The 17,905-nt window shown below is 45.8% G+C and overlaps 1 protein-coding gene across 2 annotated transcripts in view; it reads right to left on the reverse strand.

Annotated features, from left to right (window-relative positions):
• Positions 1-444: 444 nt before the first annotated feature.
• The window catches only part of LOC137426659 (large neutral amino acids transporter small subunit 2-like), an 803,798-nt gene continuing 786,337 nt past the window's right edge, over positions 445-17,905 (reverse strand). For both annotated transcript variants that reach the window (XM_068115419.2, XM_068115420.2), the window contains exon 11: positions 445-16,900. In XM_068115419.2, coding sequence (XP_067971520.1) covers positions 16,782-16,900 — 119 coding nt within the window. In that variant the 3' untranslated portion in view covers positions 445-16,781. The remainder of the gene's footprint in view (positions 16,901-17,905) is intronic.

Genomic DNA, 17,905 nt, shown 5'->3' on the forward strand with positions numbered 1-17,905 from the left:
CCCCCCCCCCCCCCCCCGATCTAAGTTCCTCCCCCCCGGTCTAAGTTCCTCCCTTTCTCTCTCTCCTCCCCACAGCCCCCACCCTATTGTCCTTTTTTCTTCACAAGTATAAGAAAGGCTGTGCTGCACAAATGCTTCAGAATTTTGCTTAGGAATTATTGTGTTTGTGTGTGTGTTCTTTTTGGACTTGGATTCGTGCCAAGTGGTTTTTGGTATTCCTTTGATGTATATCTTCATTGTAACATAAGCAAAGTCCTCCACATTTCATTAAAAATCAGTCGATTGTCTTCTGAACAAGTTTGGACACTAATTTTTGAGTCTCTCTATCATTCAAGGCTAAATTCATTAGTTCCACAACAGTATACATAGCTATTGGTCGCTAGGTATCATCGATATCAGGAAGTCTGAATGAATTTTGCGATAATAATTATGATTGAGACAAAATAGCATTAGAAAAGATTATTTTATTTGTACAGAAGATTTGTTTTTCTCACCTTCAACAACATTATCCATGAATATGACAAATCGTAATCAAGAATCTCCACCTGGAGGGGAATCCTGGGTCAAAGGTCGTGTCCTGGGTCAAAGGGCGTGTCCTGGGTCGCACTCCTGTTATTTACACCATTCGTTTGATATGCGCAGCAGTCAGGTGTACCAGCACGAGGTAGCACATTACTCCTACCAACTCCTTACCAGCCAGGTCATTGTAGGCCAGGTGTGCCCCGTTAGTCCGATTTTCTTATCTTACAACCAGGAATAAATCACTCATGGTGTATTGAGTTTCATTCAGTAATAATGGGGATGCACAATTGTGTACCTGGCGACAACTACACCGTCTCTGCAGGACTGCAGGATCACAGAACACCAGGTATGGGAAGGAGTCTCGTGGAGATGACGTTAGTTCGAGTCGAGTACTTGCAACCGTGAGCAGGTATGTTACACCACCAGCTCATGGTGACCACATCCAAAAGGGCCAACGAGGAGGTTGTGCAAATATTCCTGATGTTGTTGCTGTTGTTGTTGCGTGATTAAGTCAATTGGGGTATTTTTTGGTGGAAGCTGAGCAGGTGAACATACCAGACAAGTACTCTAAACGAGGTGGAAGTATCAGGACCAATGAATCATTTAGCGTGATGATACTCCCAGCAGAGGAAAGGCTCCAACATCCAACCACAAAACCTTCTCATGATTGGTTGTTATCAATACTCAAATCATATGAACTATTGATCATCTCTTCCAACGGTGGACCTCGTTAATGAAGTGTGGTACAGGTATTCACAATCGAAGGTACAGGTCACATTTAATTTTAGTTATGGAAGTCGTGATGACGTCTTAATTCACCACGTTTGGGGACAAGTTTGACTGACACACACACACACACACACACACACACACACACACACACACACACACACACACACACACACACACACATTTACACATACACATTTACACACACACATACACACAGACATACACATGTCAAGTAGTAGATTTGTTATTGCCTAAAGTTCAGTTATAGACGTTGGTTGCTAATGTGTTATGATTTAAATGTTGTTTAAAAATGCTATTTTCATAAAGTTAATAAAGGGTTTTTGCTTCGTTTTAGTTTTGGATGAGGAAAGGCTCGCTGAGGTCATGCTGGACAAATTGTATACGTGTGCTTTTTCGAGGCTAGATAAGGCCGGTCGTAAAACCACGCTCACATGCGCGTGATTTTGTGTAACGCTAGTAGAATGATTAGATTGCAGACATAAACCTATTGTTTTTACCATATATATTTTGTATTAATCACAGCGACGCATGACTCTGTATAAACATGCTTTGAATTACTCATGTAAACAAACCCATATATTTTATGGGTTTGTTTGGCCAAGCATACACTCTTCTCTTTGTGAGTTACATTTCTGTTTTCTCGGAGCCCAGAGAAACATTTGGTCCGAATGATAAGGAAGGGCTGACTCCCCCGAACAGCGGATAACGGTGGGAGGGACTCTCGCCAGTCGCTTTGTTCTCTCGGAGATTTTCTGATAATCGTATTCATATATAAGTGAATGAGAATCAATGTGTTTCCAGGAAGGCTTGACTTGGCATGAGACTGGCTCTTGCTGTAGATGTCTCGACTTCTTCCGGATCTGTATAAGTTGGTTTTTAATAAAGCTGCGTCATTTCAGGCTATTGTGGACTTCTTGGGCAAACGAAGAGCTGCTTCTTCACAGATGGTACCAGGAGTGGGGTCAGCACCGGACGACGGGAAACGGAGCCCGAGGGACAGGAGGAAGGCTGCCTGAGGCCGGCGCCGGCACGTGGATTTGATTAAAGGTGGGAGTTGTTTTATATCAGAGGGCTATTATTCCAAATTCGTACCTTCCTCCCTCGAGCGGGCTTAGTCTCCCTGTCTCCGCGCGGCCTGCACTCGAACAGAAATTGTAAGTAAAGGCTCATTTTAGGCCTCAGAATGACGTGGCTTTGTTAAAGCCAGGATAAACAAGTAAGGATACCAGTAAGGACTTAACAGTAAGCTTAAAGTTACAGTTAGCACCAGGAGGGGAAAATGAGGTCGGACAGCCATATAGGCTGAAGCCAGGTGGCCAAGATTTTTCCAGGAAGGAACAGCCCAGAGACAAGATGGGGTATGCCATTGCATGCCAGGGAACGAAGGGCTGTGGCTAACTTAAGAGGGCCATAGGAACATGGCCAGTAAAAGGATTTGCGCAGGATATCGGTGAAGATAACGTTCGGTACAAGGGAAAGGGGAAAAGTGAGGTCGGACAGCCGTAAAGGTTGAGCCAGGCCGAGAACTTTCCAGGAAGGATCAGCCCAGAGCAATAAGATGGGAAGCAAGCTAAGGAAAGAAGGGGAACCCCTTAAGGGAACCCCGGCATCTTTCATGTTTAAGAGGCATCATTTTGCCGCGGTAAGACCAGTAAAGGACTGGGCTGTGTTAACTAAAGATTTAAATAATCCCTGGCCAGGGGAGGGATCGTTTGCGCTTGACAAGAAGGAAGCAAGCAACAGAGGTCCAGATAAAGCAGGCCAGGATCTGGTGGACAAGAGAAAATAAATAAGCTCACAGGAAATGGGCCAGGTGGCCACAGGGTGAGAAGGACAGGAATGGTTTTTGAAATATTGAAATTTTAAGCATTGCAGCTATGGTTATTGAAGCTACAGGACAGAGGACAATTAAGTAAGCAGTTAAACAAGTAAATCAGCGGTTGATGCCGCTGGACCAGATGCCAGACCAAGACCCCCCACCCCCCCAAGACCTGAGCTCAGTCCCGGGGCTCTAGGCAACATCCCCCACCCCCCCAAGACCTGAGCTCAGTCCCGGGGCTCTAGGCAACACCCCAACACCCCCCGCCCTGCCTTCCCTTTTTCACCTCAACCCACCCCCGTCCAACCCGTCCCAAAAAATCCTTTTCCTTGAATGAGAGACGTAACATGAATGAGCAAAGATTGTTTGGGAGTGGCTGGAGAAAGGCATGATTTGAGTCGATCTGAGTTTCGCGCGAAGTCTGGGAGACTTCTATGAGTATATGAATGAGGAATGAATGTATATTGGGATGTTAATTGACGTGTGTATCTGACCAATGTATTTGTCTGTCATCTGTTTGGGAGTTGTTTGGGAAGCGAATTGATATAAATCGGGTCAGGAAAGCACTCGGAGTGCCCTTGTCGACCTACTGTTGATATGAAGCGGTTTCTTGGAGATGGTTGCAGGATGGGCTGTTTTTTTTTCTTTCGAGCGGCAGTCGGACGGAGATTTGGAATTTGTTGAACTAAATTCAGAATTCGAATCAATATGTGTGTTTTACTTGAATTGAAGAGTTCATTCAATGGCAGATATTGTGTATTGTATGTGTGGGGTAGGCCTATATTCCTGAGGCAGCTCACCTTTAGGATGATGATGTCACATAGTGCATTTTGGGTCAGAGAGGTGGAGCGTCGGAGATCCTGTTTTTTGCGATGTATACGAGCTAGGGATGAGTTCTGACAGCTCAATGTTCTGACAGCTCACTACATGCCAGGTCGTAGATTTGTTATGACAGCTTTTCGCACTTTGTTATGACAGCCGACTGCATGTCCCAACGTGAGGTAAACCCCGCCGTGAACGCGAATAGAGCGGCGTGCAGGGAGTGTTGGGATTCGTGTGGAGGCACGAGGGTGCGCGCCAGGACGGAGGGCGGCGTGGCGTCGTCGCGTTGAGATGGTTGTGCCAGGTCGATCGGCGATCTCTGAATTTAAATCGGATCTTTGTCATGTGTGTTGTGAAATTAACGTCTATCCGAGAATCCTGGCGATGTTCGTTTAATTAAAGTGTGGTACAAACCTGTGTTTCCGCCGTGCGGCTCCGTGGAAGTTTGGGTAGAGGGATATTGTGCGTTCGGGCAGGAGCCGAGCGAGCCGCGAGTCACGGGTGTGCTGTATGAGACTTGCTCAGAGTGCCGGCGATAACTCGCCCACTCTCAGAGGAAGTGTGTGCCCCGAGAAGATTGTGGGTCGCAGATTGGGCACTCTGGGTGGACACGGGGGTTGCAGTTGTGTGGGCGCGAGGAGGTTTGTTGATGAAGCGTTGTGCGAACGAGGAGGGATGTGCGAAAGGTGCACCAGGTAGAGAGGTGCTGCATTGTAGAGCACGCCTGGAAGTTCCTGGGCGGATTGTGACGGTTGTTGGATTCGTAGAAGTTAGCATTTTGCAATGTGGAGCCACAATAATGGTCATCTGTCTGTCTGGATGTGGAGTTCTTGCAGGGAATGTCGCCGGACTTGTAATTGTATTAGTTGCGGAATAATAAAGCGCTGGTTACCCCAATTCGAAGTTTGACCTTTTAAAGTTTAGTTGACCTTTGTTCGAGATTTGTAAGGGAAAGAGGTCGGAGATAATTCACTAACCTTGGAAGAACGACAGGCGGAGTCAGTCTACAGGGTGTTGCTTTAACGACAGGATATATAGGACTTAAATCTGGAGAATATCGGGACATTATATTGTGGGTAAAACCAAAATCATGTACGTAATTAATGAACAGAGAATATCGAGTCCTGTTTGTCGTTGTAATTGTCGTTGATGTCCCGATTCAGGGGTCTCAAGAAATAAACAGACTTCCGGTGCCGACCGGAAGCGTCAGGTACAGTACGCTTGAGTTTAATTTAACCGGGCCGAGCACAGTGACGTGCGTGATCGAGCAATGGGGATAGTCATGGTCAGTGAAATGCAGTGAAATACAGTGAACATGTCCGATTTTGGCTTCGCGAGGCTCCGGATAGAAATTGGCATTTCGATACTGTGGATTATATTGTGCCTGCCCGGAAAGGTGATGTCCTGTGCTGGGGCTGGCGACATGCCTCTGTTATTTGTCTGTCTGTCGGTCTGATTGTAAGTCTTTGGTACTGGGAGGGCTAATTGAGTGCTCAGGCGTCATTGTTCCATGGAGGCAGGTCCAGGGGTTTTGGTCCAGCCTGCAAGGAGTCCAGGGGCTTGTTTCAGGGCTGGGTCGCCAAAAATGGGATGCTGTGCCCATCTGGATGTAAAATTATCCATCAAGGACGGGGAATGATGTGCAGTGTGATTGATTGGAGGTAATAAGGATTTGTGTTGATTTCCTGATTTGAGTTCATCTGGAAACAAAGACAGATGGGATTAATGTGTATATCAGGAACAATTTGGAAAAGAAATATGGATATATGACATTACTAAAATATAACCAAGCAATTGAGAGTTCTTGGGTTAATGGGATATAAATAAATGCATCTACAAGTTGATGGTTTATAAAAATTTAGTTCTGGATGATACTTAAACGATGAACAATGTTGGCAATATACAAAGAATGTGACTTGTTTTTTGGGGGGAAAACATGTGGTTTAAAATTGGTTGGCTAAGTTTTAAAGATGGAGATGTTTCGCAGAACTCTTATGATTATTTATATGAGTGGTGGACTATTCCATGGCGAAGCATTTTTCAGTTTATTGAAAGTTGGATTTTGTAAAATAATGGTTTAATATAACCACAGTAGAAAATAATATACAGATTTGGGACATTTTGTAAACTTTCGAATAATGAGAAGATTCATAAAATTCATTTTATTTATTTCATGGAAAATATTTGGGTTGCAAGTGGAGAAGCATGGTATGGTATAAAAATAAAGAGGGAGTATCCAGGAAAAAGATGTTCAAGTGAACTTTGTGCTGTGAAAAGAATGTCGAGTTAATGGAAGTGTTTTGTTCGATTAATTTTGTTCAATTTGTGTTCAAATGACCATCGATGTTGGGGGCAAAGTTATGGGTGAATTTGGTGAGTGGTTGTGGGCAAACGAAGATTAATTTAGATTTATCATAGTTAAGTTCGAGGAAGTTGATTTGAAGCCAGAATTTCATTTGGATGCCAGAAAGGAGAAAGGAGATGCTGAAAGCCAGAAAGGAGATGCTGTTGTCTACTCTGAATGACAGGTGGCGGTATCCAGGGCGCTGAGGAGTTTGTTCACGTTGTAAAGTTTGTTTATTTATTTGTTTATTTAGTTTGTTTATTGTAGAGAAGAGTGCTTTTGGGATTCCGGAGCCAGAGTGGATAATTTGAGGGTAGTAGGTGGAGTAGAGGACATCTTTGCAGTGCTGTAGGTGGTCCTTGTGGGCTTGGGAGTGAACTGATTTGGGTTTAATAGGCACAAGCTGGTCTAAACAGGGTGAGGAGGATGGTGTGATTGATGATGTCAAAGGAGGCGTTGAGGTGAGGAGGATGAAAATGTTGAGGTTGCCGGCATCAGAGGAGAGAAAAGGTCGCTGGTGATTTTGAGGAGAGCAGTTTCAGTACTGTGGCTGGAGCAGAATCCGGATTGGGACGTTTCATACAGGTTATTGGCAGAGTGGTGATGTTTGAGTTGAGTGGCCACAGCACGTTCCAAAACTTTTGACAGAAAGGGTAGGTTGGAGATGAGTCTGAAGTTATTTAGGGTGTCAGGGTTTAGTCCAGGGTTTTTCCAGAATGGGGGTGAAGTTTCACGAGTTTTTGGGGAAATCGGTATGTGAAGCTGGATTAAGTTGGAACTGCTTGATGAGCCATGGAGATGGATTGGGTTTTGTTGTTGGTTGTCTGGGAGTTCGGTTGTTGCATTGCCAAAGGTTTCTGTGTGGTGGATACACTCGTTGGCTGTTGTCTTGTGTGACGTGGATGGAGATGTATGTGGCTGCGTGTGGCTGCCTGGAGTCGGGAAGACGGCTACAGTGGTTGATATTGGTTGTGGATCGTCCGGGGTGCTTCGATTTGCATAGGGGGTGAAGATTGGGATATTATATTATTTTAAGTAAGTATTGGTATGAGTAATTACATAAGTAATTATGAGTTATTATGAGTATTAGTTATGAGTAAGTGATTATTTTAGTAAAGTTACATGTTTCGCTGTGTTGTGGATCTGGGGACAAGCTAGTTTGATGGGTACCCTGGGGTCTTCGGCGTGTCTATGTGTTTGGCTATCTGTTACACCGGACTCTTGAATGGGTTTCCATGAGACGAATTTCAGACATAACAGTGAGAATCTATTTTGAGCGAATCACAGTGGGTGAGGAAAACATTGTGTGTGACCAGACACCAGAACTGACCAGAATTGAAATTGGAAGTAGACCAGGTTATTTCTATTATTTGTTTATTCGTGAAAATAAATAAATAATAGGGGGAGGTTAATGGAGGTTAATGGTGGTTTGTTTGTGTTAATGGAGGTTAATGGTGGTTTGTTTGTGTTAATGGAGGTTAACGGTGGTTTGTTTGTGTTAATTCTAGTTGAAACTCTCGCTGAAGTAATTTTCGTTTATTTTTATTTTTTGATTCGATTTGAGAGTTGAGATGATTGATTTTTTATTAATTTTATAATTTTATTTTTATTGATGTTGGAAACAGGTAATGGGATGCTGAGAGAAGGATTGAATTTAATTTGAATTGGACTGGATTAAATGGGATTGAATTTAAAAATTGAATATTGGATAAAATTGGATCCACTTGAAAAAAAAAAAAAAAAAAAAGTGGATTAGGAAATTGGAGAAAAGGTGTTCTATGAAACTATGAATTGAATGAATTGAATCTATGAATTGGAGACCTGTAGACCAGGTGTTCGTGGAGCACTTCACCTGCAAGAACGCCTTGGAACCAAGGTGGAAGGGACCAGTCCAGGTGTTGCTGACTACACCAACGGCAGTCTTTTGCGAGGGCAAGACTTCGTGGATCCACGCCACGCACTGTAAGTTGGCCATACAAGCACCAGACACTACACCACAGCAACCACAGTAAGGATGGGCCTAATCATAGGTACAATACTATTGATAGCGACAGCAGCTAGGGGAAACTCCGATTCCAATAGATGCGAAAACGAAACCCGACACCTCACCGTAACATGGGGACAAAGAGTATCACTACCATGTTTCGAACAGAAAGCCCTGCACACAAATTGGGTGAACATAAATTGGCTAGCACTGTCGGCAGGGCCTGGACGCGTTGGCATGGTACTACAAAAGCAACGAGAGTTCCGGGAAGACGGGCAAGCTAGCATTAAGACCTTGGCCCAACCAGGATACCAATGGGGAACCCCTGATTTTAAGCTACAAACACGCACACGCCTAGGGAAAGACATGACCATGCAGGTCCGGTGCAGCGTCTGGACCCCTGGCGCGGCCGGTGGCGAAAAGAACTACATACCATGCATCGAATACATACTCACGCCACAACCCCAGAATAAGGCCCCAAAGAAGGGTGAAAACACATATTGGAAAGTGGCCAGGGAGGTGGCAACAATTCAAAATAGGACACACTGCTGGTCGTGCATGCACTTTCCCCAAGCAGGCACCACAGGAATACACATGATAGTGCTACCTCTGTCCCTCAATGACCTCTGCTCACAACCTATCGATTCCCCATGTTTAGTCACCACGCTGGAAAGAGAAGGGGTTGACAACGGCAAGAGTTGCAATCGACAATTTAATTATCGCCCGCCAATGATTGCCCATGTGGCCGAGAGGCCTGCCCCCGTCTGGGTCAAACCACAGAAAGGGAGGGTCTGCCTCCAGGGTTCCGGCCACTTGCGTATGGGAGAATCAGAATGCGCCTACACTCTCCCCGGGAAGCTGGGACAAGGGAGCTCGGGGATTACATTACGAATAGTACTGCAAGATAAACACAACCACAACATAACGGCTATAACATTCTCTAGGGGGGTTAGTAGGATTAATGGGGTGGTAAAGGGACTCCAGTGCCTATCCACCCACCTGGTCCCACCCCATGGGACAATGTTTATATGCGGCGACAAGGCTTACCCCTATTTACCAAATAATTGGGGGGGCACATGTTATCTGGGTTCAGTCCTTCCTGACGTTGAGATACTGGATGAGCTAGACCCAAAGTCCTTGGACAGGCGTTATAAGAGGTCAGTCATGAACGAAGATGGAACCACTAAACTACACGGGAGTCTATGGGAAAAGGTGTTTGGTTTCTTCTTCCCAGGAGCGGGCACAGTCATGGATAGTTTCCGGCTAGACAAATTGGCTTTGGCCCTAGAAAAGGTGGCAAACGACACCGCTACGGCTCATGACATACTATTGGATACGGTGATTCACATGCGTACAATGGTGATGCAGAAGTGAGACTAAGGGAAACTAGCCACGCCCTGACGATCGATCGGATCGCGCGCGAAAATTCTTATACATTTAGCTGGCTCACTGACTGGTTCCAGGGATGGACGGGCACCATAGTGAAGTGGTTATTGACCGCACTGGCTGTGATAATCGGGGTAGTAATTTGGGGGGCACTAATGAAATCTCTAGTCCTCCTCTGTATGAGAAAGTATTTTACAGGATGGAAAGTGAAGAAGCCGCCGACAACGACTATGGCTCTGACCACAGAGGCCGTCGACCTGAACGGGTCCTTCAACAAGGCAGTTGCGACCGGCGCTCCAGAAAATTGCATTGAATTTTGTAATGACTGTGATACTTGTGCGGATCCCATGTGGGAACTGGCTGCTGCCTGTAACGGTGTATGTGATGACTGTGATACTTGTGCTATAAACCCCTTGCGTGTACTGGCTAACGCTGCTTATGTATTACAAGCTGACAGCTGCACGCCCCCTTTCAACCCAACTATGGATCTGATTGCGACGCTGGGTCTGGCGGTCGAGGGACCCGACGTGGATATCCTAGACCCGCAAGCCGACCAGGCGCCCAAGGGAGACTTTGACATAAAGGAAGTTCCTCTCTTTGCTTCATATGTATTAAGTTCAAATGCTTCAAGTGAATCGGATTTTTACGCTCTGTACCCTGACCAGGAAATTGAGACACAAGATACTGACAATATTATGTATTCCCCAGAACAGCAGCACGTGAGGGACCTCATGGGCATGATCGTTGATTAACTTCGAAGATCTGCAAGGACTGGGTCTGCAAAGGGTGGGGGGAGCAAGTTCCGCAGGGGAGGTGGTGGCCCTCTGGCGGAGCAGAACCTCATCTGGACCAGACACCTTCGTTGTGGATCCGAAACGTTAATGGACTTTCATGTTCTGAGCCCTCAGGCTCCGAGCACGCACCACACGACACGTTCGCCAAATGCACGGGCGAGGCGCTTTGGGCGCACGATATGCCCTTGGGAGATACCCGCATTACACAATTATTTTTTCAATACCCGCATTACACAATTATTTTTCAATAAAGCCCGATGTGGCACGTTGTCTCTTAAGATACTTTGTCTCGACGAGACAAGAGGAAGGAATGTCAAGTAGTAGATTTGTTATTGCCTAAAGTTCAGTTATAGACGTTGGTTGCTAATGTGTTATGATTTAAATGTTGTTTAAAAATGCTATTTTCATAAAGTTAATAAAGGGTTTTTGCTTCGTTTTAGTTTTGGATGAGGAAAGGCTCGCTGAGGTCATGCTGGACAAATTGTATACGTGTGCTTTTTCGAGGCTAGATAAGGCCGGTCGTAAAACCACGCTCACATGCGCGTGATTTTGTGTAACGCTAGTAGAATGATTAGATTGCAGACATAAACCTATTGTTTTTACCATATATATTTTGTATTAATCACAGCGACGCATGACTCTGTATAAACATGCTTTGAATTACTCATGTAAACAAACCCATATATTTTATGGGTTTGTTTGGCCAAGCATACACTCTTCTCTTTGTGAGTTACATTTCTGTTTTCTCGGAGCCCAGAGAAACATTTGGTCCGAATGATAAGGAAGGGCTGACTCCCCCGAACAGCGGATAACGGTGGGAGGGACTCTCGCCAGTCGCTTTGTTCTCTCGGAGATTTTCTGATAATCGTATTCATATATAAGTGAATGAGAATCAATGTGTTTCCAGGAAGGCTTGACTTGGCATGAGACTGGCTCTTGCTGTAGATGTCTCGACTTCTTCCGGATCTGTATAAGTTGGTTTTTAATAAAGCTGCGTCATTTCAGGCTATTGTGGACTTCTTGGGCAAACGAAGAGCTGCTTCTTCACACACATACATACACACACACATACACATACATACATACATACATACTGTTACGGATTCAGCCCTAAGGGTTGTTGTTATGATTATTGTTGTTGATTCTAAGTATTCTGGTGATTGTGGTTGAAGGGAAAGGGTTATTATAGTTAAAAGATTTAAAAGCGATCCTGGTAAAATGTGGCCGGAAATCCGGATCGTGACCGGAAGAGGTGGAGCAAAGGAGAAGAGAGAGACCGTAGGAGATCGTGAAACAGACGTTGTTGTTGAAGCTACGGACCGAGCGTTCGACGTACAGTGCGAGTGAACTTTGCGTCCTTGTAGGGAAGTTCGGGCGATAAGAGTTATCGCCGGAGTGCGTGGAGCCTGTGTCGTCGGGTATCCTCATTGAGGTTCCGGAGGATCCTGGCCTCAAAGCCCGGGTTCGAGGGAAAGCCGTCCGCCATCTTCGCCACACGAGCAACCGGCAGTGAACCGGTTTTGGTCGTGTCGGCTGGGCATTATTCCCCAGTGGTTTGCCGGGGACGGCTGTGCCAGAAAGGGCACGTGAGAATTATATGGAGGCTCGCGGATTGAACCGCAACGTGTACGTCGGAGCGTGTCTTGGTGAGGTTCCTTTCCACCGCTATGTTGCTGGGTGCTGAACAACGTGACCTCGGGGTCGTCTCCCTCGCCTACGCCTCAATTGACCATCGGGCCTTGACTCCCCGATCGCGGGAGCGCACAGAGACATTGGGACTTCGCCTTGGAAGGGTGCAGAGACATTGGGACTTCGCCTTGGAAGGGTGCAGAGACATTGGGGAGGTGCTGTGAGTTTGGGGTTAAGGGGCCTGATAAGGATATCATCGTAAGATTTGAAAGTATGGGTGATTGTCCCCATTGTTGTATGGCTCTTTGTGTGTGATTTATAATATATTATTGTTTGTTTATAACCTGGTGTGGTTGCATTATTGATTTGACTGTTTCATTTTCTGGTTCCATTGAGGGTTTCATTATTTGCTGGATTTCAACCAAGGATAACACATCTTTCTGTCGGGGACCCTCTTGGGGTTCGGAGGTCTACCGAGACCAGAGGTAAGGGGGGACCCCGTAACAGAAATTGGGGGCTCGTCCAATTGATATTCATGGGCTCATAATTGGGTCTGCGTCCGGGATATAAAAATTCCTAAATTTAGTCCGGGAAAGAATTCCCTAACATTCCCAGAATTCCCAAATTTGGAAATTTTTCCAACATTCCCAAATTTTTTCCAAAAACAAAACAACAACAACAAAAAAATAATAATTTTTTTTTGTTTGTTTGTTAAAAATTTATTGTGTGAAGGTTAACAGGTGTTACCAGTAGTCACTATGGAGTTTGACGCAGAGAAGTTTACAGTGACCCCTAGTGAAGCACAGTTCAGAGCATTAGTAAAATTGGACCTCTGGAAATTGGCCAAACATTTTAGCTTGGAGGTCCGAACTAATATGAAGAAGGCAGAGTTGCAGACAGTGGTGATACAATCTATGGTGGGATTAGAAGCATGGGAAGAGGTAGCCTGGGATTGGTTACCTGAAGAGCAAGAAAATGTGGAGCTCCGGAAACTGGAGATGCAATTACAGAGCCAGAAAAGGGAAAAAGCACAGGGAAGAGAACTCCAGGAAAGGTTAGAAGACAAAAAAGCAGAGGAAAGGAGAGCTGCAAGAGAACTCGAAGCAGAGAAGAGAAGAGCCGAAAGGGAGTTAAAGGACCGTGAATTGGCGCGTCAGCAGGAAATTAAAGTCAAGGAGCTGGAGTTAATGAGAGAACGGGGAGAGGTGCCATCCCTGCTGACTGGTTCGACACCGAGTCAGAACACCTGGGATGTTGGCAGACATGTGAGGCTGGTCCCACCCTTCAATGAAAAGGAGGTAGCCAAGTTTTTTTCCACACTTTGAGAAAGTGGCTCGACAGTTAAACTGGCCTGAGGAGTACTGGTCCATACGAGTGCAAAGTGTTCTGGTGGGTAAAGCTCAAGAGATTTATTCGGCTTTACCGATTGACCAATGTGCAGATTACGAGGTATTGAAGAAACACATTCTCAAAGCTTATGAATTGGTCCCGGAAGCTTACCGGCAAAAATTCCGGAATGCCAGGAGGAGGGAGAGTGAGACCCATGTGGAATTTGCCAGAGTGAATGAAACCATGTTTGATAGGTGGTGTGATTCAAAAGGTGTTGGGAAAGACTTTGAACTATTGCGACAATTGATCCTGGTGGAGGAATTCCAACAGTGTGTCCACGAGGACATTAAAGTTCATCTGGAGGAAAGGAAAGTACCAAAGCTGTATGAGGCAGCCACCATGGCAGATGACTATGCCTTAACACACAGGATGGGGTTCCACAAACCGAACTTCTCGCCCAGACCTAGCCAGGGGAGCTATGGTACATCAGGGGTGGAGAATAAAAATCCATGGGGGCGGCCTCGGGATGAAAAGGAGGTCCACTTTGACACCACGACTTATAGAAATCAGAAGACTGCGGTTCCAAGACAGACCTATCGTCCGGGGGACTCGAGGCACACCGCCGCCCCCATGCCTTGGCAGACCACGAGGTTCTCCTCCGGGCCTACTTGCACTTTTTGCCATAAACCTGGACACTGGATGTCCAACTGTTATGCTCTGGGAAAGGAAAATCAGGAGTGGAGTTCGACTAGTATGACTCCAAATGCGATGGCCATTGTGAGAAATCGCCATCAAAAGGGTTACCAACCATTTATTTCCGAGGGGTTTGTGTCACTGGATGGAGCCTCGACTAAGCGGAGACCGGTTAGGATATTGAGGGACACAGGAGCACATCAATCTTTAATGCTTGAAGGCATCTTGCCATGGTCCGAGGAGACGGCAACTGGGGATAGTGTTCGTTTACAGGGGATTGGTGGCTGTGTTAGTGCTCCACTGCATGTCATCCATTTGGAGTCCGATTTGGTGTTGGGACCGGTCACCGTCGGTTTACAAGCCACGCTTCCTGTAGAGGGAGTATCGGTTGTTATCGGGAATGATTTGGCCGGTGGTCAAGTTTATGGTAACCCGATGGTTGTTAAAAAGCCCAGTAGGGAAAATAACACCACACCAGGTAGGGATGGCGACAAGTTTAGCAAGTTATTTGTAGGTGGACTGAACTTCAAAACAAAGGAAGGTGTTTTGGAGTCTGCCTTCAGCAACTATGGACCGCTTTTGGAAGTGCTGCTGATAAAAGACAGGGAGACACGAAAGTCAAGAGGGTTTGGCTTTGTCGCGTTTGAAAACTCAAAGGACGCCAGAGAGGCAGAAAAGGATCTGAATAGCAAGGAGTTGGAGGGTCGGACCATCACAGTAGGGAAGGCATTTCCTCGGGGTCGAGGGGGCTACAGAGGAGGACCACGGAGTAGTAGTGGTGGTGGCCGCAAGCGATATTATTATGGAGGCTTCCAGAGTTATGACCGCTCCCGGAGAAGGATTATCAGAGCAGTGGCCGAGAAGGAGACCGCCAGTCAGGTGACTACTGTGACAAGTGGTCCCACCGTAATTATTAGGAGTCCGGAAAAGTTGAAGCACTGAATGCTGCGGAGCCGCCGAGCCAAGATTCCTACCCGGACTAACCGTGAACGCCACGTTCCTAAAGGCGTCCAGGTAGTGAACTTCCCTGCACGGACTAACCGTGAACTCCATGTTCCTAAAGGCGTCCATGTAGTGAATACTTCCAGGCCTCACCACCCAACCACCATGGAACCTGGCTTTCAGCTCGGCCTCCCGGGGAAAGTGCTATAGATTTGCTGGCCTTTGGGTTTTTGATCACAACCCCTTAACCTTCATTCAAGAGAAACTAGAAGTAAAAATCAGAGGGGCAGGGACAATGTCGTTGTTGACGCTTGTTCCCGAGGGAATTAACTTTGGAAAGCTCTGGGGGTGGTGTAAAATGTTGTTGCTTTATTTTTGGGGAAGGTTGAATATTGTTGCCCACGGGGATTGCTGATTTGGGTTGTGAATTTACTTTGGCTTGTTTAAAGAGGGCATGCAAAGAAAGTTTTCGCTGTGTTCAAACTTTCTTTCTTGAGGGGGAGAAGTGTTATGGATTCGGCCCTAAGGGTTGTTGTGTTATGATTATTGTTGTTGATTCTAAGTATTCTGGTGATTGTGGTTGAAGGGAAAGGGTTATTATAGTTAAAAGATTTAAAAGCGCTCCTGGTAAAATGTGGCTGGAAATCCGGATCGTGACCGGAAGAGGTGGAGCAAAGAAGAAGAGAGAGTCGGTTGGAGATTGTGAAACAGACGTTGTTGTTGAAGCTCCGGACCGAGCGTTCGACATACAGTGCGAGTGAACTTTGCGTCCTTGAAGGGAAGTTCGGGCGATAAGAGTTATCACCGGAGTGAGTGGAGCCTGTGTCGTCGGGTATCCTCATTGAGGTTCCGGAGGATCCTGGCCTCAAAGCCCGGGTTCGAGGGAAAGCCGTCCGCCATATTCGCCACGCGAGCAACCGGCAGTGAACCGGTTTTGGTCGTGTCGGCTGGGCATTATTCCCCGGTGCTTTGCCGGGGACGGCTGTGCCAGAAAGGGCACTTGAGAATTATACGGAGGCTCGCGGATTGAACCGCAACGTGTACGTCGGAGCGCGTCTTGGTGAGGTTCCTTTCCACCGCTGTGTGGCTGGGTGCTGAACAACGTGACCTCAGGGTCGTCTTGCTCGCCTACGCCTCAATTGACCATCAGGCCTTGATTCCCCGATCGCAGGAGCGCACAGAGACATTGGGACTTTGCTTTGGAAGGGTGCAGAGACATTGGGGAGGTGCCGTGAGTTTGGGGTTAAGGGGCTTGATATGGATATCATCGTAAGATTTGAAAGTAGGGGTGATTGCCCCCATTCTTGTATGGCTCTTTGTGTGTGATTTATAATATATTATTGTTTGTTTATAACCTGGTGTGGTTGCATTATTGATTTGACTGTTTCATTTGCTGGTTCCATTGAGGGTTTCATTATTTGCTGGATTTCAACCAAGGATAACACATCTTTCTGCCGGGGACCCTCTCGGGGTTCGGAGGTCTACCGAGACCAGAGGTAAGGGGGGACCCCGTAACAATACATACACACATACACACGCACACACATTTACACACACACACACATACATACATACACACACACACACACACTTACACACACAGACACACACACACACAGAGACAAACACACACACACAGAGACAAACACACACACACATATATACATACACACACACACACACACACGTACATACACATACACACATCTTGGCTTTTGCCCACACCACCTCATCTATTTATATCTCATTCAGCTTGGTCAGCAATCACTCAGAATTTGGCTTGTCTGTAAGTGATCTTTCCTCGTTGTCTTTGTGCTGCACGTCCTCACCCTGCTCCGGATACACCACTGTGCAGATCTTCTGGCAATTGTTTGTCATCATTTCTGCAAAACAGGAATGTCGGTTATGCCTCGTAGTCGATGGACTCATGTAAAGTTGAAACACACCAAGAAGTCAGTCCATGTGACACTCCATATTGTGTTACAATAAGAGAAACTTCAATGTTTACATTACAATAAGATAAATTTGTGACAATAATATTATTTGTTACAATAAGAGAGAGGAGAGGAGTTGAAGAGGAGGGATAAGAGATAAAAGAGAGAAGAGTTAAAGATGAGGGATAAGAGATAAAAGAGGAGGGATAAGAGATAAGAGAGAAGAGTTAAAGATGAGGGAGAAGAGATAAAAGAGAGAAGAGATAAAGAGGAGGGATAAGAGATAAAAGAGAAGAGTTAAAGAGGAGGGATAAGAGATAAAAGAGAGAAGAGTTAAAGATGAGGGATAAGAGATAAAAGAGAGAAGAGTTAAAGAGGAGGGTTAGGAGCGTAGTGAGTGAGAGAGTAGTGAGAGCAGCTTACAATGATGAGGGATAGGAGAGAGTAGTGAGAGTAGCTTACAATGATGAGGGATAGGAGAGAGTAGTGAGAGAGTAGCTTACAATGATGAGGGATAGGAGAAAGTAGTGAGAGAGTAGCTTACAATGATGAGGGATAGGAGAGAGTAGCTTACAATGATTAGGGATAGGAGAGAGTAGTGAAAGAGTAGCTTACAATGATGAGGGATATGATAGAGTAGAGAGTAGTGAGAGAGTAGCTTACAATGATGAGGGATAGGATAGAGTAGCTTACAATGATTAGGGATAGGAGAGAGTAGAGAGTAGTGAGAGAGTAGCTTTGAATGAGGATGAGGGTTAGGAGTAGTGAGAGGATGTTTCAGCAGCCAAAGGAGGAGGGTTGGGCGAGAGTCGTGAGAGGGTATTTGAGAAGGTTGATGAGGTTGAGTTATGGAGAAAAGGAGTGAAGGGGAATATATCATTTTCAGAAACTACAGACAGAGGATGGTAATGAATGGCATTGTTTGATTACCATTTTGAATGATAAACTTGATTT

The sequence above is a fragment of the Myxine glutinosa genome, chromosome 5 (genome assembly GCF_964187855.1).
Source record: "Myxine glutinosa chromosome 5, kmMyxGlut1.1, whole genome shotgun sequence".
Lineage (NCBI taxonomy): Eukaryota > Metazoa > Chordata > Myxini > Myxiniformes > Myxinidae > Myxine > Myxine glutinosa.